We start from the raw sequence: 24,960 nt of genomic DNA, 5'->3' as shown, positions 1-24,960 counted from the left end.
AGGGTTGTTGTGTTTGCGAGCTCCGCATGTCAGAGTACACTTTTCAGCGAACAGGAAAAAACTGTGAGAAAAACACAGAGGGGACAACTGAAAGGTTTCTCTCACCATAGGCACCGGCTGTTCTATTTTGCGACCCAGAGAATTGAATTGAAGGGAACACGACTGACATCAGTATGAGTAACGTCTATTCACTGTATTGACTCAAGATGAGTCACACCTTATTTGCTCTGATCTTTCCTTCTCATCTGGCATGGGGCTGTTGATCAATATTTCTTTTATTTCAGAGTTGAAGCATTGTGTTGTGTGAAAAAAAGTCATGTGGGCCACTCAGATGAATGCTCAACGACAAAGTGCGTCATGTGAATGCTAAATTTACTGACAAATATGAGTTTCACTTCATTATCCCCAATTAGCCAACAGCAAGAGGGCAAAAAAGGTTATTGAACCAATTCAACAGATTTTCTTCAATGAGGTTTTATCCAGCTGAGTATTTCTGATGTAAAAAAATGTGTTAAAACTCACAATAAAAAGAACACTCAATTAAAAAAAAACATAGCTTAAGTCTGGTTTCAGGCGAGCAGAGTGTCTGACTGAAAATGTCTCCAGGCAGTGGGCTGAACGTGAGGAGATTTAAAAAATAAAACAGGAGGATGACAGGGAGATGACACATTCCGCCTCTGTCAATAGAACAGGTTTTTTGACTATTGGGCTGCACTGTGTCTCAGCGGCCTGTGAGCCAAACAACAGCTTCCACACCGAGCTCCTGAACCCGGACTCCTTGCTTATTCTGTGGGTCAGCTATTCTTAGGTGAGTTATTTTCAGCTTATGGCATTAGCCTGCTAAGATTAGGCGTCTGTGCGTTATCATTCCATCTCAGCATGCTCCTGATATATCCGCAGTTTGGAACAGGTATTATTAGAAATCTTTGCCCGTTTTAATTTGTTCTTTCAACTTTATAGTAAATCACCTGACAGTGCCTCACATGATCTATATAAGGTGCTGTTTACTGGGTGTAAAGTAAGTGTTGTTTGAGCTGATCATTATCCATGTTTTAGGGTATTAATCTTTTCCCATGAATATTTTTTGGGTGAAGTGATCCTTGTTCCATCTAAACACAATATTTGTGCAATTATTGTACAAAGCTTCTTGACATTTATGTCATGCTGTGCCCCTTTGCTGTTGCATTTCAAGAGGAGCATGAAAATAAAAGGCGCCCTGTTTTGATCAGTGTCAGTAACATTAAAGTCCTGACAAATACGGCCTTCAGAAGAGCTCTCCAACGCGGGGAAATCTAATTAGTTTCTCCCCTGAGAGCAAAATATCATGTAAAATATCATGCAAGCTCCCTTCAATAGAGACGGTGACAATGCTGCACCTTTCAAGTCCTCTTGTCTGTCCTGTATCTGTTTATCATCCGCGTTTCAAGTGCTCACTGCTCAGGAGCATGTGCACAATAATACAAAAGAATATGGGATTTTTTCTCATTACCGACGGATCATTGTAAGATTGAAGTAAATTATTGTAAACCCTTAAATAAAGAGCATATTAAACGAAAAGTCCAAATAAAAATACATTTTACTTTTTGCAAAAAAATAATCTGCTTCAGTAAAACGCATCTTGTGTTATTAGTATATGGTAATGAGTGCTTTTCCTCTGGTTTTGCTGTTGCTCAGGGTAATTGAGACAATTGACTCTCGCTGTTTGATTTATCAGGTATTGTATTGACTGCGGGATCTGGTGCCAGTATTTGGATAATGATGATGAAAAGTCCAGACAGAGGGACACCAATAGACACACACTATGTCATCTCCATTGTTTGGATTCGGATTTAGGACATGTCGTGTGTTGTGTGTCGTTGTTGTAAGACACATTTTATTTGGCATGCTGGCAGAGCAGGTAACAGTCAGACCCCTGGCTCCCCTCAGTGAAAAGACCTGTGGTGGTCTCAGCTCCGCTCTCTTTGTTAGCAGATAGCCTGCAAAGCCACAGCTCTGGCTCAGCTGCAAGGACGAGCCTGAGTCTTAAAAATAAAGACCTGTTTCCTGCTTTAGACATGCCAGCTGCTCAAAATAACAAGGCACTTAATGAGAGACCCAGCACCACATTGCAGCTCGAAGCATCAGCTTATTTTTGCCCTCAAACATCTTCTGTATCTCTGGTTCTATTTATACTGTCAGACAGGGAATTTAGATCAACAACCGTCTCTATGGCACACTAAATGTGCTCGCAACATACATGTTTACAGTGTCAACACACAGTGGGCCATTGTATTGACTGGCACCTGCGATAAAAAGTAAAACTAAGGGAGTATTAATCTATGGTCAGTGTCATGATGGGTTCAGATTCACTTGTTTCACTGATGGAGCTGCGGGTCCTCGTCTATTAAAGATGAGTTGTGGTTAAGAGGATGTTTTGGGAGTTACACTGGTCTTAATTTGTTCAAGAGATAATAAGGCAGCCTATGTAACACAGCATTTATATGCATTTTTATAATTTTTATTCACTGCAAAATATTTTAGACTTAGCATAATGAAAAGTTGCATTAGCTCAGGTACATAATTCTTTAAATGCAAATTTAACTTGCAAAGCAGGGCTACAAATATTATTATCTAGTAATTAATTAATGGATAATTTTCCAGGTATACTTTTATTTTATTTCATTCCCACTGTACTTTATTAATAGTGTGTTATGCATTACACAAGTAATATAACTCTACGTAGCCCAGCTCCTAAATATGCATTGTTGTATATACCCTTTTATTACAATTAAAATAGCACATTTATTTAAACACCTACTTTTCACTATTAAGCACGTTTTCTTTTCTTTTTTTAGAATCATAGGTGAATATTATTTTAGTTATTCAGTGAAATCAAATTGTGCCTCCAGGTGCAACCAAGAGGTGTTAGAGTGTAAGAATAGCTGCACCATTTATATTCAGCGGTACAATGTTTATAATATTAATATTTCCTCTTTCTTGCAAGTTGTCAGCCTGTGTTAGTTGGATAAAAAAAGATTTCACTGAAACGTTCACTTCTGCTTTTAAAGCCGGTTAGGTCCAATTTTGAGTCTGCACGATGACTCGTGTTGATGGTGTTTTTATATCTCTGTATTCCAGACACCTCACGTGTCATAGTAATGTCACTGTGATGTGCATCTATTCTCCCTTCAGGGTGGGAAGACTGCTAATGTGGCCCGAGGCAAAAAAGACCGCCATCCAACATCTCAAATTAAGGCTGTGATTGTCACTCTAGCAACCGCCGAGGCTAATGAGAGGCATATCGGTTATAGAAATAAACACTTTGGGGACACTGGCGGTGCGACGCTGCAGTGGGAGTGTGGTCACAGGCCGTGAGTCACTCAATCCCCCTCTGGCTGGCCCTCCACAGGGAGGAATTTGGGCATGGGGCAGGGTGCTTGTCGCACCCTTGTGCTAAAAACAAATTTGGGACCTGTCATTCATAAATCTCTTGTTTACCAGTGCCTGAAGACACTTCTGTGCACTTTCCACCAATCAGGAGACGTCTCACTTTCACCCGGAATAAACTAGTCGGATCACGGGACATAATCACCGATCCAGAAGTGGTTGGCTCTTCTTCCTCTTCTTCTTCTTCTTCTTCTTCTTCTTCTTCGAGAGTGATCATCTCAGAATTGACCCAAAAGTAACATAAATGCAACACTGCGCTTTTATTTTTGCCCGTGTTAAATCAAGCAGGCGGCCTCACAACTCTGACAGACTTTCGCACATTGTCTATATAAAGACCCTGCTCAGAAAAGCATTTATATTTAGCCCTAGTTACTGGTGGTTCCGTATTCTCCTCCGCCTGAGGAGTATTTTTGTAGTAAAGACACCGTAGATTTCAGTTCCAGGTAGTTTTACAGTGAATTTGACTTAAATGCATCAATTGTAAATTTGTAGAAGCAGATATGAAGCTCTAATGTGTCCTGAGTGCAGATCAGACAATGTAAATTAGGAAAAATGGAAGTTGTAAATTATACGTTGGATGGAGGCTTCTCCAGACCCCGAACAATTGTCTCTCTAGTCTCTAGCTTTCGGACCTTATTATGTTCCCTCAACGTTGACATCCCATCCAGTGTTATTCTCGCCCACACGGTGGACAGACAACGGACAAGAATAGAACAGACTCACGAGGCTGTTGTGGTTTCCTCAAGGGCCATTTCATACAGCCTTGGCTATCAAAGGTTGCTTAAGCTTCCACACTCCTCCTCCTCCCCCTCCTCCCCCTCCTCCTCCTCCTCCTCCTCCTCCTCCACCTCCGCGTCCTGTTAAACCACTGTCTGTGGTTTTCTGATGGAGGCTCAGCTCGATGTGCAGATCAAAGTGGAGATCCTCAATGCCAGTCGCAGTGAGGGTACAGAAGGAAATATGAGATTAATTAGATATCACGCTGGTGAATTCTCCAAGGCAGCAGGTGTGTGTATGTGTTTTTTTTCCTTTTTTTTGATGCTATATTTAGGTCCATTAGGGAAAAGTATCACTAAGGCTGCCCGACTCCCCATGGGCCTCAACGGTTCACCAGTTCATGGCTGCCCCTGGAACAGCCAAAAAATAGTAATTTTCCAAGTACTTACATGCTAAGATTAATATTCCCTGTCAGGAGAGAACGGTCTGTTCTACAGGTGCCTGTTCTCTGCGCCTGTCGAGCCGCTGCCCTCTTCTTGTCATTTGATTGGAGCTGTTTATAGAACAGAGAGAGGAGAATTAAAGCACGGGTGTCCCCTGTAGCTGTCTACACCCTTTGAAGGTGTTTTAAGAAAACTTATCATATCACTTAGCCACTGAATTTCTCCAGACAATGTGTGTGTCTACGTGTGTCTACGTGTGTGTGTGTGTGTGTGTGTGTGTCTGTGTGTTGGAGGATTTTGTAACGTCTCTCTCTGCTGGGGACTCCTTTCTTATATAAGAGCTGAAAAGCTGGTATAATAGTCAACATGTCACATTGCCACTGTCGGCGGGAGATGACATGCAGCGAGACTCGATATCTGCAGGAGAGGGAGACGTAATTATGTCGCCACCGTTGCCATGGCAGCGGCAAGTTAGGGTGGTGGATACTAGGGTGTGGGGGTTGTCACAGACCAGGATTGCGCCACTTGCTTTTATGCTTCTATTTATAATCATCACCGCCGCATACACATGGAATGGTGGCTATGAAAAACAGGCTACACGACAACACAAACGGGCGCCGGGGAGATTCACGGCATCGGCATGCATTATGACGCTGTGTTTTAATTGATGGCTACGCCCGGCGTTAATACTTCTTCTAATTGGTACTTTTATTATAGTTATTGAGGATGAGGACATAACAGGACAAATTAGATTGTGATCACATGAACATGTAAAGTGTGATGTGTTGCTTCATTGTTGTGCTTCCAAATAGCAGGTGGTGTCGTAACAAGGCTTGTGTTTGCTCTCTTAAATGTGACCCCAGAGAAGATTAAGGCAATGAATGCACTCAATAAATCTCCCTCCAGCCACTGGAATTTTAAGCAGGGTTGAATATTTCTGTGTTCTCCGAATCGATGAGACGTTTTACAGTCTGGACAGTGCTTACCCTTCCTTGAATGTCACGCCATGATCGGCATAACCAACATGTCATTTTCTTTTCGAGAATTGGACATTTTGTTCAATGACTGGTTAAATAGCTTTTTCTATATGTAAAAGGGGTTCAAAGATGTGATGCTTAAAAAAAAAGGCGTACTGAAGCCAGTTGACAAATTCAGCTGGACACAGTTGTGCGAAACATACAAAAGAATAATGTACAAGTACTGATCATCCTCGGTGGAACTGAGTGATGAAGTAGCTCTGTCTCTGTTGCTCTTAACTGGAAATCGATTTTCTCTGTGGAACAGGCTATATATAGAGCGCAGAGACCAAAGGGATGCCCTCTCACTTTGTGTCAGGCAATTATATTTAATGTAGGTAGTTGTCAGAGGCAAAGGCAGCTCTTACCAATGCACACATCTGCACTCAGAGACGAAAAACATCGCAGTATCATGAATTCATAAACACACGCGGGTTCACACACGACTTGGACTTAAATCATTGATGTTGAGAAGGGATGTCGGCATGATGTTCTGAGGACTCCCTTTATTTATTTATCAAACAGTGGAAAGATAGGATTTATGTAAATACTTAAATGACCACTCCAAGGTTTCGTGCCAAATGTCCATTGAGTTTGTTATACAGCTGTTCCCAGTGGACTCTACTGAATGATGGGATCCTGAGTGTGTTTACAGTAGACATTGTAATTACAGGTTTCTGAGGATCATGGGAGAGAGCGATTATCTCTGAGCTTTCTTTCAATCTCTCCTTCATATTTAATTTTACATTTTTAAAACTCCTTGTTTGTTTTTTCCTGTCCTTCCTAACTCAACCTAATTTGTTGCCTGATTGGTACTGATAAAAATAAAGATGCAATTCGGGACTGACAAATCTCTTTTCCTCTGCTTTTCCCTCAGTGGACATTAAGCCAGAAGTGCCATTGGCTGTGGATCCCTTATCTCCATTGGACCTGCGCACGGACCTGAGAATGCTGGGGCCAGGCTCGGACCCAGGACTGTGGGAGAGGCAGCTGCAGCAGGAGCTGCTCCTCATTCAGAAGCAGCAGCAGATCCAGAAGCAGCTACTAATCAGCGAGTTCCAGAAGCAGCATGAGAAGTTGACCCGTCAGCATCAGGCTCAGCTTCAGGAGCACCTTAAGGTCAGCGTTGCATTGAACAGCTGTACGGACGACAGCACAGCAGCGAACGTGGCAGAACAACACAACACTGCAGTGTAGAAAACAGCAGAGCACATCACAGCATGGCATAGTGCAGATCAGTGGAAAAACATCATGGCTCAGGACATTACACAGTGTCGAGAAGAAGTAAACTCTCAGCACAGCAAGGCAGGGTGTTGAGCAATACATTACAGCACGGCATGGGCTCTGTTTTTACAGACAAGTACAGATCCGTCCATCACAGCAAAACAGAGACTGCAGAATTTCTTAGGAGCGACTTTTGTTTTAAAAATACATTTATCAGTGTGCTTCATGCTGACTCGAGGCCTGCGTGTTTCCTCAGCTCCAGCAGGAGCTCCAGGCCATGAAGCAGCAGCAGGAACTTGCCGAGAAGGAGCGTCGCATGGAGCAGCAGCAGCAGCAGAACCAGCAGGAGAAGGAGCAGGAGAGGCATCGGCGAGAGCATCATGTTTCCAGCCTGAGCCTCAGGGGCAAGGAGCGCTCCAGAGAGAGTAAGAGCTTGATACCGCCACCGTCGCCATCTCCTCACCATCAGGGTGGAATTAATGATTTTGACAGCCCGAGGCAAAAGCAAGCATGAGGGTTCGAAATCATAACCCTCAACCTTTCAATCATCTTTTTAATGCATTTTCTTAGAGTGGGGCCTGAGCGAAATATGCACAGAGCAGCTTTAAGTGTGGCGTCCTGTAGCTGGATGTTGCAATGAATGAGAAAATACACAGTAATGATGCAGAGCTATACACATGTTGTGAGATCATCATGATGATTTATGAATATTCAGAAATCTTTCTGCTGTAAAGATCGACAGACCTGGTAGTCACTTAAGTTCTGGGAGCCAGCACCAAAATATAAGAGATATCCCTTTTTATCGTCTCATGCAACAACCAGTATATAAAACAGTCTTCCAGTCATATGTTAGGATTATCATTGAGGTCTAAATGGGCCTATGTTGGCACACTGGCTATAATTGAGCCATGAAATTATATTGTGTTGTATTGTAATAAAAGGGGTGTTTTTAATCACTCTATTTATTTGCCATCTGGCAGCACTTTAAGACCACCTATTCTCCCTAACCAGGACTAATTACAGTCTCAGGGGGATTATATTCAGCAGTATAGCTGTAAATAAATAAATAAATTAATGAACGGTAAATAATTCTCCTAGTACAGGATATTAAATTTGTCAATATTAAAGCATGTCAATTTTAGATGTGACTGTCCTGCAGGCAACCTGGAAACAAGGCAAAGCACAAACTTGAAATGAACTTAACTCATCAGGTGAAGAGAAATATACAAGGGTAAAAGTACGATGACACGATGGTACTGAACTGGAACATTCAGCTGATGACATAAGGTTAGCCGGTGACATTTAAGCCTTGAACATATCTCTCAATAGCTGATCAAAATAGATTCAGAGAGTGATTCATATCTGTTTTTACCTTACAGCTAATAATAGACTAGATTTAGGACTTTGTCGGGTCAGGTAATATGAAACTGTGCCCTGCAACTGTAGCCGTCCAGTGGGAAAGAACATCGCTCGGCAGTATCACTTCAGCAGCTTGAAACTTATATGGTGCTCTTAGGCCACTAGGGGGAGATGTCCCTACATAAGTGGTGGGTTCTGTTTTAGGAGAGATAATAGAGTGAAAAAACGGAATTTGGGGGGATTGAGGACAGTTTTGAAATCCAGCAGTGATTTAAAATGTGAAATAGGGAAACAGATGATGTAATATGTGAGTGATGGTAGCGTAAAAATTTGTTTTTTAAGTTATATTTGCCATCAAATGTCATGAGTCATAGCCCTAGGGTGACCCCAATCCCTCTGGTTCCGTCTTTTGGTCTCACAGGTGCAGTGGCCAGTACCGAAGTGAAGCAGAAACTCCAAGAGTTTCTGTTGAGCAAATCAGCCAAGGACCTTGCCACTAATGGAGCCAGTCATTCTTTCATGCACCACCCAAAACTCTGGTACACGTAAGTACTTTTAGTTGTTTTGGAAGTGACTAAAAACAAACTGTATTTAAATCACAAGGAATTATTCTGTGGTTTTTATTATAATATTCTATCGTTGTCATTTTTGTGATCAGGTCTTCTCACCACACATCACTGGACCAAAGCTCTTCTCCTCTGGGCGGCACATCCCCCAACTGCCAGTACACACTGCCATCACCCATAGAGAGCAAGGACGACTTCCCCTTGAGGAAGACAGGTTTGTTAATTTGCAATCATACACGCATACACACGCACACACACACACACACACACACACACACACACACATCACAGACAAAAATTCTAACACCTCCATATATTAATGTGCACAGACACACGGTAAGTGCACTTATTATTTCATTATAAGTGTTTTAAATGATGCTGTGTATTATTAATTCTCCATTTACTTCGCTGGGTTTTTAATATGGTGAATGTTTATTTGACCCGTGTCAATCAAAAGGTCGGCGTCCTCCGCGAGTATTTCCTGAGGTTGCTGATGACCTGCTAATGACATCAGTCAGGCTCATTATGACCCCGTGCTCCCTACTCATTCCTCCAGGGCTCGACCCAAAACTTTCATAAGAGGTGACGCATGCCAGAAACGTAACCTAAACCTGCCTTATTCCTATTTGGATTATTCCTAAACATACCAGCAGTACACGGCCAGCGACGCAGTCTAATCACGTGTTTTCGCTTCACAAGTTAAAATCTTAATTACTGTTATTTGTACTGAAATTATCTTGCCATTATTTAAGGGAAACCACATTTGTCCCTATGTTACAATAACAAACCAGGCTGCGAGGCCCCTTTGAACTCCTCGGTGGTGAACGAGAGAATTAAAGCAGATTAATTTCTCCTGAGTTATGGGCTTTAAAAACTATTTTGAAACGACGCAGGTTTCCACCAGAAAGCAGCTCCGGTTTGTTGGTTTAAAGTCGGAGGAACCCTTTGGGGACGACTGTGTAAATAAGAATAATTCCCGCCTCTCTTGGTTTGCAAGTGCTTGCCAAGCTCCAAACTTCATAATTGGGCTGTGAGGTCACCAAATTGCATTATGATCCTTTCCCTTCTGTGTCTCTTGTAATTACAGTGAAAAACAATTATACTTGTTGAGTTATACTACAGGCCTGTCACATTGCGTGTATACACAATTTAAGGATCAGGCAAAGGAATTATATCTTGTAAATTAAAGTAACTGCATGGCAAGACTAAATATCAGAAAGGTAATGAAAGCTGTGGCAGCTTTTATTTATTGTAATTTCTTTGAATCATACCATTTTGCCACAGAAATACCTCTTCTAAAGATATATATTTACACTTTTGAAACATACCTTCAGACTCACAAGTGTAATAACTGGTTGAAGACGCTTTTATGAAATAACAGAGAGACTGTGTTTTACAGCATTGTTTGTCTCACCCTGTCGAAAAGCAGGTTTAAACAAACAACAGCTCTCTTCTCCTCAAACACAACATTTGTATCCTTTCATTCGTGGTTAACTCATCTCCCCAGCGTCTGAGCCCGACTCTGTTGCACTGATAAAAAACTATTCCTTGCTCTTTGAATTCCTGAATCTATATGTGGTCATTTCCTGCTCCAGCCTTCCTCCCCCACTTCCTGTCTGTCTTCATTAAAGTCCTCTGAGAGCTTGGCACGCGAGGGGGGGGACACACAAAGGTAGTGTTGTTTCCCCGAGCCACTGGCCGTCGCTGATAGCTGATTGGCAGGTGTTTGCCGAGTTAGGATTGGCACGGGCAGGATGAACCTGGACGGGACTGTTTGTTTAAGCAAAGATAGTCAAAACAAAGTGGAGATGACTCGAAGGGCAAAGAATCATCTCTCTCAGGTCGAGTTTGAGGTTCACACTAAGGTCTATGATGTCCTGTGTCTGAGGCTTAAATATTAAATCTAGGTTTGACAGATACAAATTTTATTCAAATAGGTATAATGCATTTCCATCCTTTTCCCTCGAAACAGGAAATAACGAGGACACATTTTTCTCTTCCTGCTAAAAGTAAAAATGAATTTTTTTGAAAACCTTTGTTATAACTTTAAGACATAATATGTAAGAATTCTTCATTAAAATGTCTAAAAATGACTATACCTATGTTTTATATGTTGTTAACTTGTGAACTTATATCCAAAATGTGTCCCACAATGTTCTTTCCCAGAGAAACCCACAATTTTATTTAAGGTAAAAGGACGTTTAGTCGCGTCATATCCGCTTTACCTGTGGCTTTGCTGGAACTAACCAGTTTGCCAGTCCGGCTGTTTTTCCTTCCACAGTTTGTTTTGATCGCTCGTTATTGATTAATTCTTTGCCATTTGCTGCGTAACGTGATTAAAACATTAATACATTACCTCATGATATGCCCCTGAGTCATAACAGGCAGATTTCCATCAGCCACGATGGCAAATACATCAACTCCCATGATCCCACACTGTTTCACAAAATCATCAGACTAGATGTATTGTTTTGTTTGTGAGACCCCTAGTGGCTGAAGTTATTCCAACCATGTTAAGCACATTACTATAGAACACACATGTAGAGGACAATATAATAGCACAGAATATACATATTTAATCGTTAGAGATGACACAACTATGAACCAGCTCTGAAAATACAAATCTAAAGAAACAAAACGTGTTGTGATCTCTTTATACTATCAGTCGTCCTATTAACAGTCAAATGATCTTTAAATACACAGGACAGCTGGGACAGACTTGGTTTCATTTCCCCTCGCAAACAAAAAGCTTTGAAGAGTTTCACGTGATGAACTTGTTAACTTGGTATATCCTCTTCAATTCTCTTCCAGAAAACCAGAATAGACAGGACCAAGGCCGTGCCGTAGTTTGTGCCCAGAATAGTCGCAGTTTAGCAGAAAGACGTGCCACCCCCTCTCTGGTCTTGACCCAGTTGCCAAATGTGAGCATTCGGCAGGTGCAGGAAATATTTTCAAAAATAATTCGGCAAAGGTAAAACCGTAATATAGTGAATATCAGAAAGATGAATTAAAGATTAGAACTAGTGTCTTATGGCAGAGAATATCTTAACCATGAGAAGCTGTGAATAGCTTTGGTTACAAATGTTATATTGTGTTAAAATAAACTGCATCCAGCGAGCATTAATTCCTCTAATGCAGCCTCATGTTACATAATAACATAATTTAAAATGAATTGCTGGCCTCCAAGAACACAAACCTCAGCTTTCCACGTCAGCCGACATCAGATTTCCAATTCTGATTAAGTGGAGATAATCTAACATATTACTGGACAAAGCCTCCAGTCCTGCAGCACCACTTCTCAATGTAACAAGGTGATTGATTTATGAGCGTGGTGTATTGCAGTGCAGGCATCACTGTGTGTTTTTATTATTAACCGAGAAGCCGCAGCAGAGGTGACCCAGGTGTTCCGTGTCTGTGGCACATACTCCGCCGCTGCCATCATTGCCTCTTGTTGCACCGTGCACCAGGGCATTTTTTTTCCATGGAGACCAGTGAGAAAGTGTTTGTTCCTGCGCTGCTGTCTGGCGTTCCCGTGGCGACCAATTGGGATGCGTAGCTTGGTGGCAGCAGTGTGTAAAAATAGAAAGCAATCAAGGCAGCGGGGCGTGAAGCAGATTCATACGACTCCCAACAGCGTTTTCTCTCCATTTATCTCTCCTGCCTCCTTTCTTCCTCCCTCGCTCGCTTTCATTCTACCTCACACCCACAGGATTAGAGGTCTGTGCCACGTATTAGGGAAGAAGGTTTTCGCTGCTTTTGACAAAAGCCAGAAATAGCAGCATCTGGCCCACTCTCCTCGCTGTGCCCCATCCCTGCTCCCTCCTTCTCTCCCCTGCAGTGCACCCACGTCACAGCCCCACTTCCGTATGTAAAGCTGTATGTTGTACACATTGCGAGGGAGACTTATTTAATTATTGATTGGAGCTAAATAATTGAACAGGTTGGCTATTGTGTAACAACAGGTTTACATAACTTGAATGCAGCTCTGTGCAATGGCTTTCAGTCAGAGGAGCAGCTTATCCATTCTGCCTCTTTATTTGAGTGTGTAAAGCTGGCTGTGGGATTCCATGTCCAAAGGGTTGATGGGAAGTCCGTATGAGACATCCTGACCCAGTGACTCACTGTCACTGTGACTAGACGGGAGCACGACTCGGCAGCCAGGCACATGAAGTATATACTTGCTTTTAAATTACTGATGCTCCCAGTATTTATAATTCATTCAGCGACTTGATTCAACCTCCAGTCTTTGCCAAACAATTTGCATAATATAATTTTACGATCTCATCAGTGACACACAAACATTTTTAGACGATTTTATTGACAAATTTATCTTTTATTAGACATGTAACCACCATTAAGCTCTCAGACGTCATGTCCTCAATGATTTCCTTTATGTTAAGTGAATTTTTATATAGCAAGGGAATCAATAGTCTGTAATATTGTCTCATATTTAGATGTAATCTAATGTTTCAGGATTTACTTCTTAACATAATTTTGAATCAAATTTGATAAAGGCAAAATAAAGAACATAATATCAAAAATTCTGAAATGTGTGGACGCTAACAGAGCTCCTCATAATAAACACAAAAAAGAAACATATCAAAAACAAATACACCCTATACAACAACGAACAAGTAATTCATATCTTTTTGGAACAAAGCAGGCAACATAGTACCAACAATAATCATGATAATAATATGGAAGCGTGAGTGCATGAGGAATAAAAGACAGTTCATCAAACTTCAGGGATGGTGATAATCAGTTGGGTGTAACCTCATCAGTTAGTGTGCAATTGGACTAAGTGCCAATATTTGACAAAAACAGCTCATAAATCAATCGTTGATACCAGTTAAAAAGTCTAAAAACAAAATGTCTCTTGGGCAGAATTTTATATCAGCTTCTCTGTCAACACTGACGGACTGAGTTTGTAAGTCTGGATCAGCTCAGGCGTGTGTGTGTGTGTGTGTGTGTGTGTGTGTGTGTGTGTGTGTGTGTGTGTGTGTGTGTGTGTGTGTGTGTGTGTGTGTGTGTGTGTGTGTGTGTGTGTGTGTGTGTGTGTGTGTGTGTGTGTGTGTGTGTGTGTGTGTGTGTGTGTGTGTGTGTGTGTGTGTGGACGGTGTATTCGGGTATCTCTGTTTTGCATTAGGAGTAGTGGGGGGGCGTGGGGAGAGCCTGAAACATCTGCCATGTTTTTGTGTTAGTTTAACTGTTGCTACTGTATCAGACTGTGGTCACCAGGGCGGCAGGTAGCGGACTCCTTCACTTAGAGCCTGTGTGTTGCTCAACCTAATTTAGTCCAGATGAGGTGGAAATGGGCCCGATCCTGACTCATTTAATTTATCTGAGACCTGCCCCGAATTTTACTGAAACTCAAATCGTTGCACGTCAGAGTGCGACGACGTTGCTTATGTTTTAACTGATTTATAGACTTTTTTTTATTTCTCGTCTAGTTTCCTCTTATTTTTTACGATGTTACTGTTTTCTTTGATAATGTTTGATTTCATTCGGGCTGAATAAAAGGATACGGTTCAGCTCTGTAAAAATAGCCACAGAACAGGCACATGATCGGATAATTTATCTCCATTTGAGATATATCTCATACGCTGAAACTGTAATATGAGACTTGAAGTAAAAATATCTGTTCCCTATGTTTTCAGCCTCTGAGCCCAACCTGAAAGTGCGCTCCAGACTGAAGCAGAAAGTTGCAGAGAGGAGGAGCAGTCCCATGCTGAAGAGAAGTGAAGGAAACATCATGGCTCCGTATAAGAAGAGGGCCCTGGAGCTAATGGGTGTGTACAGTCTAGAGATGAAATTATATTCATTCTGAGTATTTTCCATGTGTCAAAATGCATAAAAATGGTCTCCAGCTCATTATCTTGTGTTTAAAAATGCTTGTAGTAAACAAAACAAGTCTTAATCTTAGTGTTATTATTGCAGAACTGGACCATAATCAGCAATGTTGCAAAGCAGTAACATATAATGGTCCTCGCACTTCAGCGTTAAGACAGAAACACATTAAACTGTTGTGAGGCTGCAGCTGTTATGCCAAACCTCTGTGTGTGTGTGTTGTGGATAGGGAGTGAGCATTCACACTGTGTCTAAACTCCTTGATGTTTCCTAGACTCTACACCCACTAACAGTGCCCCTGGCTCCGGCCCCAGCTCTCCCATAGGGGCCTCTAGTGCCTTGGGGGCTGAAAATGGACCCTCCTCTCTGCCTACTACCACAAAAACTGAGGTATGTTTGTAAATCACCAGCGAAAATAAAACAAGAAAGCTTAACTTTTGCCGCCCTGCACGGGCATCGTGTAATATCAAAGCTATAATTGTATGTCAGGGCAGTAAATGCCTGTCTGTCCTCCTGCTCGCAGCTATAAAAACAGCCTCTGTGTGCTACACTCCAATGAAAATGGCTCCCCACACTGACATTAAAGAGGCACAGCTTGACCCGCATGTCTGATCACTTGCGTAAAGATGACACATTATGCAGGAAAATAAATGGACTCTAACAATGTTAGGGTTCTGAACACAGACAGGAGGAAAAAAAACGCAACAATAAAAAATAAAATCCTGCGTATGTTTTAACCAGTAGTTTTTCTTTTTCCAGATGTGCAGTACAATAAGTTTAATTTTTTGCAAAAAAAAAGGAAGAAAACATCTTTAGTTTGGCTATAAGGCTGCTGCTGGCTTGTAGTGGTGGTTCTGTCATTGGCCTGGCTGCTTGCCCGTACTGAGTGGTTCTGAGGCGTTTCCCAATAGATTCATGGCTGAGTTACAGACTAGAGCTCCCTTTGGACCGAGCTCACAAAGCCGAGCATTATAGAGGGTGGCAGATATGACACATCTCAGAACAATATTAACAGAGCAGCTGTGTTTTCCTTAGCCATCGCTGTTTACTCTCCCAGAGACCTCCAGCGACAGAGAGAAGAGTGAGACGCCTCGACACCGGGCTGAGGGGCTGAGTCTCGGGGAGACAGACGAACTGCAGAGTTTAATTGATATCCCAGGCGCTGGTAGCCAAAGACACCCACACGCTAACAACATAAACACACAGGATTGCTATTGTATCGGGACAAGCCGAGGCTCTCATGAAAGTCATTGGTGGACCGCAGGGCTGCCTGTGGACCTCATGCCTGTTGCAAAAGCAAGGCGTGTTTATGCACCGTTACATTAGGTATCCTTTTTCAGAGGGAACGGGTCCCTTGGGTCAAATATGGGCCGGATATCCACATACAGGTCACTGAGAACTGGTAGGGGTTGGAAGGATAAACATGGCTGTTCCAAAACCACATGCTGGTCCGCTGCTCTGCTGGGTACAGGAAGTATGCCCCAGTGCTGATGTTCTCTAAGAGAGTAGCCTGAGGGCGGGGACCGCAGAGTCAGGAAAGGCAGCAGGCGGATCGGGGCCTGAAGAACTGAGGGGTGGAGTGGTACATTCAGACATTTGGGTTGTTTTGTTCTGGTGTATCATCCTCAGCGGTGCCATTCTGTGACGCTCCAGGAATCTTCTGCTACCTGTCACTCTTTCCCATCATCCATCATAAAAACTCAACCCTTTCCGTCTAGCATTGAGGACGGCTGTTGCTCGTCATAGTGCGTTACTGTTTAGGCCGCTGCTCATGTTGCCTTTTCGAATTTCTCTATTGTGGGATTTCTAAATCTGTCACCTCCTCCTAAATCTCTCTCTCTCTCTTGTGCTCTGTCCTGTGTGTCTGATCCAGAGATGGCCTTCACAGCCGAGGTTATTCCGACCCGAGGGCTCTGTGTCCATGCTGAGCTTATACACATCCCCCTCCTTACCCAACATCTCCTTTGGGCTTTCGACTTCAACCTCGCCCATTAGCGTGAGTACAAATTTTGCAGACATTCTCATATAACCCGTATGTTTACTTCAAATTTCCTTAAATACACCGGTTTAGATTTTTCACTGGTGCAAAGCATTTCATCTCAGTTTGAAACCTGCCATGAGTGGATGTCTGGGGGCTCGGTATGCCCGCAGGTCTCTGACCTGTGGCCTCAAATGATTTTATCAACCTTAGATAAATATTGCTCTGCAGTGTCTCGTGTCCAGCATGTTCTAATCTTCCCTTATTACCTCATTCATCACGGTTTTAAAAAGTCCAAAGCCACTCAAGTGCAGCTCCTGATAACACAGCACATGATTTATCATCTTTTTAGTTCTCTGGCACATTCCACAGAGGCCTGTTCATCAGCTGCACCAACTTCTCACCATTGATGGACTTCAGCGTGAACTCATTCACAAAAAAACAGCTGATTTATTTGAACTTGGCTTGTTAACATGAACAGATATAATTCTTACAAACTGTTATAAATTAGAATGGCCCTCAGTAGAGTGCATACCTCAGCCAAGGCCCAACAGTCCCCTTACTATTTGGATCTGCACCACATTGCACACACTCATAAATAACAGTTCCCTTAGCGTGCTAAACTTATCTTTTCATCGTGAGCCATGAATTATTATCTGAGAAATCAACATAAATAATGACAAATTATGATCATATCTCGTAATGTTAAAAAATGTTTTAAAATATTGTGGATCCACCCCCTGATCCGGATCCATATCAAAATAGAAGGTGTTATTCTCTGACCCACACCACAGTCTTCTTCCAAATTTCTCAGTAATCCATCCTGTACTTTTTGTGTAATCCTGCTATAATCCTGTTTATTAAGCGACTAACAAACACAGACTAAAACCTCCTTTGTGGAGGTAATAACCAGTCCTAATGCACAGAATGTGGAAAGTCAATTAATAAAAATAACTTTCTCCTTTCTCCTCTCTCAGGCTGCCATGTTGAAAGACAGATCAACAGAAATCAGACATGGGCTGCCTGGGAACCTCCTGGGCCCCGTGCCTCTTCAGTCAGGCATGGAGTCCAAGGTGAGCCCCAGTCACCAGGCTCTCCTCCAGCACCTCCTCCAGAAGGAGCAGATGAGGCAGCAGAAGATCCTCTCCTCTGGTAAGTCTTCCTGCCCTGTCATCAAACATTACATCACAGTGTGTTCTCGTGATATTCGGTGAAACATAATCAAATATTTATATTTTTCTTTTGTCAAGGCCCTGGCTCCATGTCGTCCCACCCTCAGTCCCCTCTGGCCATGAAGGATCGCCCCTCCAGCAGTCGTCCTAAACTACCAAAACACCGGCCCTTGAACCGAACCCAGTCGGCTCCACTTCCCCAGAACACACTGGCCCAGCTTGTCATCCAGCAGCAACACCAGCACTTCCTGGAGAAGCAGAAACAGTACCAGCAGCAGATCCACATAAATAAGGTATTGTGCTGTTCATCGATATTCAAATCCCAGGGGAGGGTTTTGACTTTCAGATTGCTTCTTGCAGCATTTTTGTATTCCATTCCAGGTCTCCTGAGAGATCATTTTACTGCAGGGAGTCTGATTTAATCATTTTCAGCACACAAATGCTGATCTATTTTTAGCCTTTTGTAAAAGCATCTGTGGAAGCTCGGGTTTACACACCCGGGCCCCGAGTCTGTTCTTCCCTGGAATCCTGGTGTTTTTCTGCGAAGCAAAGAACTTCTGCCTGACTTCAAATGGGGAAGAAATGCTTCCCCTGCACTAATTCTGTTATCATAGCTTAAGGCATCAGTGCTTTTCACATGCTAACTCTGTGAAATTCAATTCAAACTAAGTTCAAATGAAGGAAAAGTGCCCAGAATACATTTTGTTCCTCTGTGGCAATATTTGTGTTTCTGCACACCAGCCGAGGTGACCCCGCTTTACACAGAGTGTAATTATTCTGGTGAGGGACGGGTGTGAGGTGGCAGACACTGTGAAAGGCAGCATTGTGTGAGCTCACATACTGATGTGTCCCGACGCCGGGTCCTGATCGAGCCATGGGAACCGTAGAGCCGCGCTTACCTGGAAGTAATAAAAAGCACAAAGCAGCACAAGCACACACCGAATCGTACAGTACACACACGACTGTTTGAATTCCTGTGTAACACTTCAAGTGACCAGCGCGTGTCCCTGTGAGTCAAACGGCAGCCGAAGTTCTTTTTAAATATCGGCTGCGGTGATTGAAAAGCACTCGCCACTGTTCACTTGATTTGAAAAGAGCTTTGGAATAATTGCGACATCTTGTCCGGGACCACGTGAACGCGCGCTGCTGTGATCACTCAGGCCAATGAGATCGCGAGTAAAGCCTCTTTCAGTGGGGGTTATAAATGGCCACTAATCAGGGATGAGCCTTCAGTGTTTATTGAGAGGGATCGCCAAAACATTGCCCTAATTAATTTCCTAGCAGAGGCTTGTCTGCGGTTGTTTTTAAATGTCCTTTAGTGTCTGCAACAGTAGGGGGCACTAATGGAAATTTACAAGAGCTTAAGGATTTTAAGAAGAGGTATGAACAGCGTTTGCTAATGCCAAACTAAGGAGGCTAATTCATGTAGCTGAAGGGATATTTATACAAGGCCTACATTCTGTAGACAGTAATGTTTGTGGTTACCAGCTGTTTATCAGCCTGCTCACGGAGCCCCCTTGTGGTCGATTAGTTGTGTCACAGCACGGTGATAATTATATGACACTATTACTCATTATCATTATATTAAAATCTAGCTGTCGGCTGTGTTTTAGCATCTGAGCCCAACCCGGAGGTACCATCCAGTGTTTTAAAAGAGTTTTCATGAAGGCATTTTGAGGCCCTTATTTTTCACCTAGTCCCACGTGCATCTGAAAGTCAAAATGGACTTTTCAGACTTTTATGAACAGATGTTTTTCAAAGGGTAGTTTGATGTGCTTGCAGATACACTGAGTTTGATGCAGCACTGTGTGATTTGCTCTCTTGATATCCTCTTAACAAGTCTATGGAGTGACTGTTTGCTGGAGAAAACATAACTACAGTTTACAGGAAGTAACTTCAGAAAAGACCTTGTACATTCTGACCCCTATTTTATAAAAATAAAACTAGTGAGTGACACTAATCCACTTACCTTGGGCAGCCAACATTATACCTCGCTTATTGACCCACATATAGAAGCCGGAACAACAGCTAATCTGCTTCCACTCTTAAACCTCCTTAAAATATATTTTTCCAAAGCAACGAGACTCGCTCTGCATCAGTTTGACGTTTCCCTTTGTCTTATAAATAAAGTTACAATAGCTTTTTTGAATGCAGATATTCAATTGCAGTTTCCTGTGGTTGTGTAAATGTCAATTTGGGTCTTTTGTGTTTCATTCCATTCTAAGAGCAAGATTACATTTAGACAAAAATAAATAACCTAAAAATGGGTCGTATCTAAATGTAAATGTGACTCATTTGTAGGCTATTTATATTGTATATATATTTATATTGAACTCCAGAAATCAAATTTTAAAATAGCTAATTATTATTAAATGTTTGTAAATAGACAGATAAGAATTGAATGTGGGCTTTTAAATGGTGAGACACATCCTTGTGCTGCTCTTTGTGTGTATTTAGTTGCTTATTGTTGTTTATGTGAACTTGCTATTTTGAGTTCCCTGGCTGCATGACACCATCGCTGACGTGGAATGTGTGTGTGTGTGTGTGTGTTTTGCAGCTGTTGTCCAAGTCCATCGAGCAGTTACGTCAGCCCAACGCGCACCTGCAGGAGTCGGAGGAAGAGCTGGAGGAGCAGCAGCAGCAGCATGCGGAGCAGATGGAGAGCATGCAGGAGGACAGGCTGCCCCCTGGAGGAGTCATCCGGAAGCACACGCTTAGCAGCAGCAGCAGCAGTGGCTCCAGCGGCGAGCTCCCAGACGCCCACTTCGGGGTCATCAGGGTCAAGGAGGAGCCGGTTGACAGCGAGGACGAGGCGCTGAGCGGTCAGAGCCTGGAGTCAGTGCAGAACACCTATCTCCACCAGGTCAAAGGGAGACTGGTGATAAGAGCCATGATCTGAGGAGGGAAGAGGACGAGATCACACACCCGCAACATTCGCAGACAAACAAGTCTCTACAAACATCAACATCTGAGAAACACACACTCACATACTGTACACACACACACACACACACACACACACACACACAGCAGCCATTGCACAGTAGGCCAACTCTCCCTGTCACGACCCCGTCTCACTCAGCTGCAGCCTCGCTCGTCCCACGCGCTCAGACTCTCCGTTTGTGATCTCTGTGTATTGATCTCTGTAAAATATGGACGTTTCACTTTTTCTGTGTATATAATATGAAAGAGAATCTAGACCGTTCTTTTTAAAGAGCTGCTTCGGTCATCAAGTGACGACACGTTTCATGTACATATGCTGTGGATTTTAGCATCAACGGTGATTTCTAGAGGGAGGGTTGAACAGGTGTACAGCTGCGAAGAGCCAAGTCATGTTCCCGTCGTGTACATTTTTGCCATGAAATATTTGAAGGCTCTTCTATCCACTTCAGCGTCGCGATTTACCACAGAGTCCTGACGGCGTGTTTACGAGTTTGAAACACTACATGACCCGTCGTCCTCGAAAATATGCGCCGATGTTCCTTGTTAAGTGGTCTCAGTACTGTAATAATGGAACGTCCGCATTAGAGAGAATGTATACTTTAATCCTTTAAACAGAGGACGCTCCCTCATGGCAGACTTGGGAGTGATCTTGCCATTGGAAGTAAGGTCCGCTGCTCATATTGCAATTTGAAGGATAAAGCACTAAATCCTTGCTTGGGTGTGCAGGCATCTCCCAACACATCCCGAGTCTCCATGTCTCTCTCTCTCTCTCTCTTTGAGCAGAGCCAGGGCCCTGTGCGCTAAGCCCAGCTCTCCTCCCTCTCTCCCTCTGGGTCCAAATCAAAGCTCGGGCCGGGTTCCTGCCCGGCTTTCAGCAGAGGAGTCAGAGAGAAAGAGAGAATGAGAGGGAGAGAGAGAGAGAGAGAGAGGGCCGGGCAGGAAATGCCTTCTAGAAGCCAGGAGTTGGAGTGATTCATGTGTGCAGGAATGTTGAGAGAGGAGGACCTAGGGTTGGAGGAGTCCAAGGGGCCAGGCTCGAGAATTGATTTACTGTCAAGACGAATTACAAAGTGAGTGGGGATATGGTTAAGGGAGTCCTTTTTAAAGGGAATCGCTTCCTTCGTATTCCCTCGTGGCATGGTTACCTCAATATGCAGGTTTGATGTTACTTCAACAAAAAACAAAAAACAAAAAAAAACACCCTGGATGGGACCTTGCTTCTTCTTCTTTCTTCTTCTTCTTCTTTTTTTTTTTTAAAAAGCCTGTTTTCCCCCCTGAAAGTGCCCATTGCTACATGTATACTCTGTCTTAAAGTGATCAATCAAATGTATTGCATAGCTGTAAACCTTCCAGTTTCGTTTGTACCGTCAAACTCAATGTTAAAACAAAAGAAAACAAACCCGAAAAAAAATGCTAGTATGAGGTTCTGTGTGTGGATCCATGTGAAAATCCAAACTGTTTGTCTTATACTGTACATTCGAGATTGTCCGGCCGTAATGTTTTTAGTGTAAGTAAACACAATCAGAACAATGTGAGTCCTGTTCTCTCGCTCCCTTTGATTCGGTCGTAACGAGAACCCCCCCCCCCCCCCCTTCGCTGTCGATGTGTGTGTGGGGTGGAGGGGGATCCTGTTCATGTGGTCTGTTCATAGCAGTTTGCAGTTTTTCTTCTCTTGTAATTTTTTTGCCTTGTGTGATTAAGAATCTTTTTTTTTTTTTTTAAATAAAGTTAATTTACCTCTGACAGCGTCTCTTGCCGATTTGTCACTTGTGTGATTGCGTCTCATTTTGCTGTCGGGCTGAACACACCGTCGAAACTTGCAGAAATAAACACACCGTCCTGTAAATTCAAAAAAACGACACCGTCTGCTTATTTAGAAATTAGCGTCTCGAGAGTACTGCCCAAATCATTAGCTCGGCTTGCCTTTCCCACACTGGTTCCTATAACCCCGGCTCTTCATATATTTTGGGGGGGGGGGGATCTGTGTAACCCTTTAAAGGGAGCTTAAGAGGCTTTCAAAACATTTCTTTGATGTGAGTGAGCGAAGGTTCCTCATGGCCGCATTACAGCAGTCAAGATAAGGTGAGCTCGCGAGTGGGTGATATATGACTTAAGCGGAGACTTTCAAACCGAGCTTTAGCAATTTCACAGCAAGCTTAGGTCATGGGACGTGCGTGATATGCTAGACACGCAATGATGACACTGGAAAAGTTCACTCGTGGTCTAAAGTTGCTGTGAGAGCATTTTTTTTAAGTGGAGGAAGCAGCCAAATTATGATGTTAGAAGACCGTCCTATGAGCTGTTAAAGGTCCAGTGTGTAAGATTCAGGTGAAAGGGATCTATTGGCAGAAATTGAAATAGTCCTAGTGATGTTTTCACCAGTGTGTTTCATCTAGTTTGTAAAGATTATTGCTTTCTATACCTTAGAATGGGACCTTTATATTTAAATACTTTATATTTACATCTGGAGCGGCTCCTCGCTTCGGAGTTTTTTACATTAGTCTAGACTGGACAAACTACACCTCTTGAGTTTTAATGACAACTGAAGGCTGCCACAGGTTCTTTTAGGTCTGGAAGGGGAGGGGGAGGTGAGAGGTTTTCAGCTGCAACTTCACCACTAGATGTCACTAAATTCTACACACTGCACCTTTAAGTGTATGGCTCCATACGCGTAATAGTTCAAGACTTATTCTATATAGTGTTTTATATATAACTACACATTTAATCCAAATATGAACCTTTCAGAGGTGTCGTGTTTCTGCACATTAGGAGGTATTTGGGTTCAATTAGACACTGACTCTTTCTAAAGTAGATTCCATCGGTCTCGGGCTTCAGGCCCTTGTGATTTTAAATGAGCTGTTACAAAGGCAGAGAAAATAACGAAGCCCGAATCCATCTGCACGGCCCCTCCCCAGCTGTGCACAGAGCCAGTTGTAAAAGCAAACAAGCATTTTTTAAAGGTGTAAGGAAGTACGAACGACATAAGCCCACTTTTTTCCTCTAAATGGATTAGACCCTAAGTGAGGGAGCCTGAGTTTTTATCGCCTACAGTGCTGTGAAAATAGACGTTTGGATGCAGTGTGCACGTACACGACTGAGTGATGGATGAAGGCGACGAGGTCTTTGCAGAGTCTAAAAACTCAAGGTGGCAACTCGGCTGGCTTCATTTCAAATCAAATTCTTGCATTCACACGTCCTCCCAAACATTAAAATAGTGTTTGAGTGTTCTGAAGCTACTGAGTGAGAAGAACTCGGTCTCAGTAAAATGTGTTTTTAACACTTTGCTGCTGTCAACAGTGAAAAGAGTACAGAGTTTATATATATTCATACCACATGAGCCCCACCTCACAGCTTCAAACAGATGCATCACAGTTCATTTGTCCGGTTGAAATAAAGTCCATCTTATTCATAGTGAGTTTAAATTAATCAGGAAATTATTCACCCTGCCACTTTATTATTATTATTTTGCCCTTCTGCTTTTCCTCTCACTGTAGCCTACACTTCTGATTCATAAGCCAATGCAATCAAATGCCACAACTAAACACTTATACTTACATGTTTTGTTGTGCACATGATGAACTAAACTAAAGAGACCGAATAATAGTAACAATGAACTTTATTTATATAGTCCCTTTAAAAAAACTGTTATAAGGAGATTTAGAAGTTAGAAATAAAAGCAAACAACAAGAAACAATTAGATCACACAGCGTCAGAGAAAAGATACCAAAATAAAAATGTCACAGAAGAGAAAAAGAGTAAAAACTAAAGTGAATAAAACCTCATGAAAGTTTGAAAATAGATGGTAAGATCAGAACTAGGAGAAGTGACACCTAACATGTGTCTCTAAAGGGGGTTTGCTAAACGCCCTGAGGCCACAGGTCTCCCACTTTCAGCTGACACATCTTCCATCATTCCTGTTTCTGCTTCATCCCTCAGCTCAATCCACTTCCTGTATCGAACCTGTCACTCTTGACTCTGCCCTTTGGTGAACTTTTGAATGATTTTGGGTTGTTTCGACTTTTTATGTCATGTTCACCGTTTGTATGGATTTCTGTTCCGTGTCTGGTTATTTGTTTTTGCAATCTGAGTTCTTCATTTCCTCTTTTATTTTGAAACTTCTTTGCTTCTGCATTTACCTGCTGTCTTTGTCCTGTTTGATCGTCTCGCCTGTCTGTCCCAGTGAGTTTCACCTGTCTTCAGTTATCCCTGTCTCCCTTGTGTATGGGTTTCCCTTTGTCTTTGTCATGTCTTCTGTTCATGTTTCAGTTT

The 24,960-nt window shown here is 42.6% G+C and overlaps 1 protein-coding gene across 12 annotated transcripts in view; it reads left to right on the top strand.

Annotated features, from left to right (window-relative positions):
• Positions 1-22,348, top strand: part of hdac9b (histone deacetylase 9b) — a 52,183-nt gene extending 29,835 nt beyond the window's left edge. For 9 of the 12 annotated variants that reach the window (XM_053432012.1, XM_053432011.1, XM_053432007.1 and 6 more), the window contains 10 exons: positions 6,480-6,721; positions 7,083-7,253; positions 8,600-8,730; positions 8,844-8,965; positions 14,409-14,540; positions 14,873-14,988; positions 16,472-16,594; positions 17,554-17,728; positions 17,827-18,041; positions 20,306-22,348. In XM_053432012.1, coding sequence (XP_053287987.1) covers positions 6,480-6,721; positions 7,083-7,253; positions 8,600-8,730; positions 8,844-8,965; positions 14,409-14,540; positions 14,873-14,988; positions 16,472-16,594; positions 17,554-17,728; positions 17,827-18,041; positions 20,306-20,647 — 1,769 coding nt within the window. In that variant the 3' untranslated portion in view covers positions 20,648-22,348. Of the gene's footprint in view, positions 1-662; positions 809-6,479; positions 6,722-7,082; positions 7,254-8,599; positions 8,731-8,843; positions 8,966-14,408; positions 14,541-14,872; positions 14,989-16,471; positions 16,595-17,553; positions 17,729-17,826; positions 18,042-20,305 lie in introns of those variants that run through there. The other 3 variants (XM_053432008.1, XM_053432013.1, XM_053432014.1) reach the window with 2 other exon arrangements.
• Positions 22,349-24,960: the final 2,612 nt, after the last annotated feature.

This window comes from Pleuronectes platessa, chromosome 10 (assembly GCF_947347685.1).
Source record: "Pleuronectes platessa chromosome 10, fPlePla1.1, whole genome shotgun sequence".
NCBI lineage: Eukaryota > Metazoa > Chordata > Actinopteri > Pleuronectiformes > Pleuronectidae > Pleuronectes > Pleuronectes platessa.
Note: the sequence above shows the minus strand (reverse complement) of the source record. Positions and strands in the feature narration are given on the sequence as shown.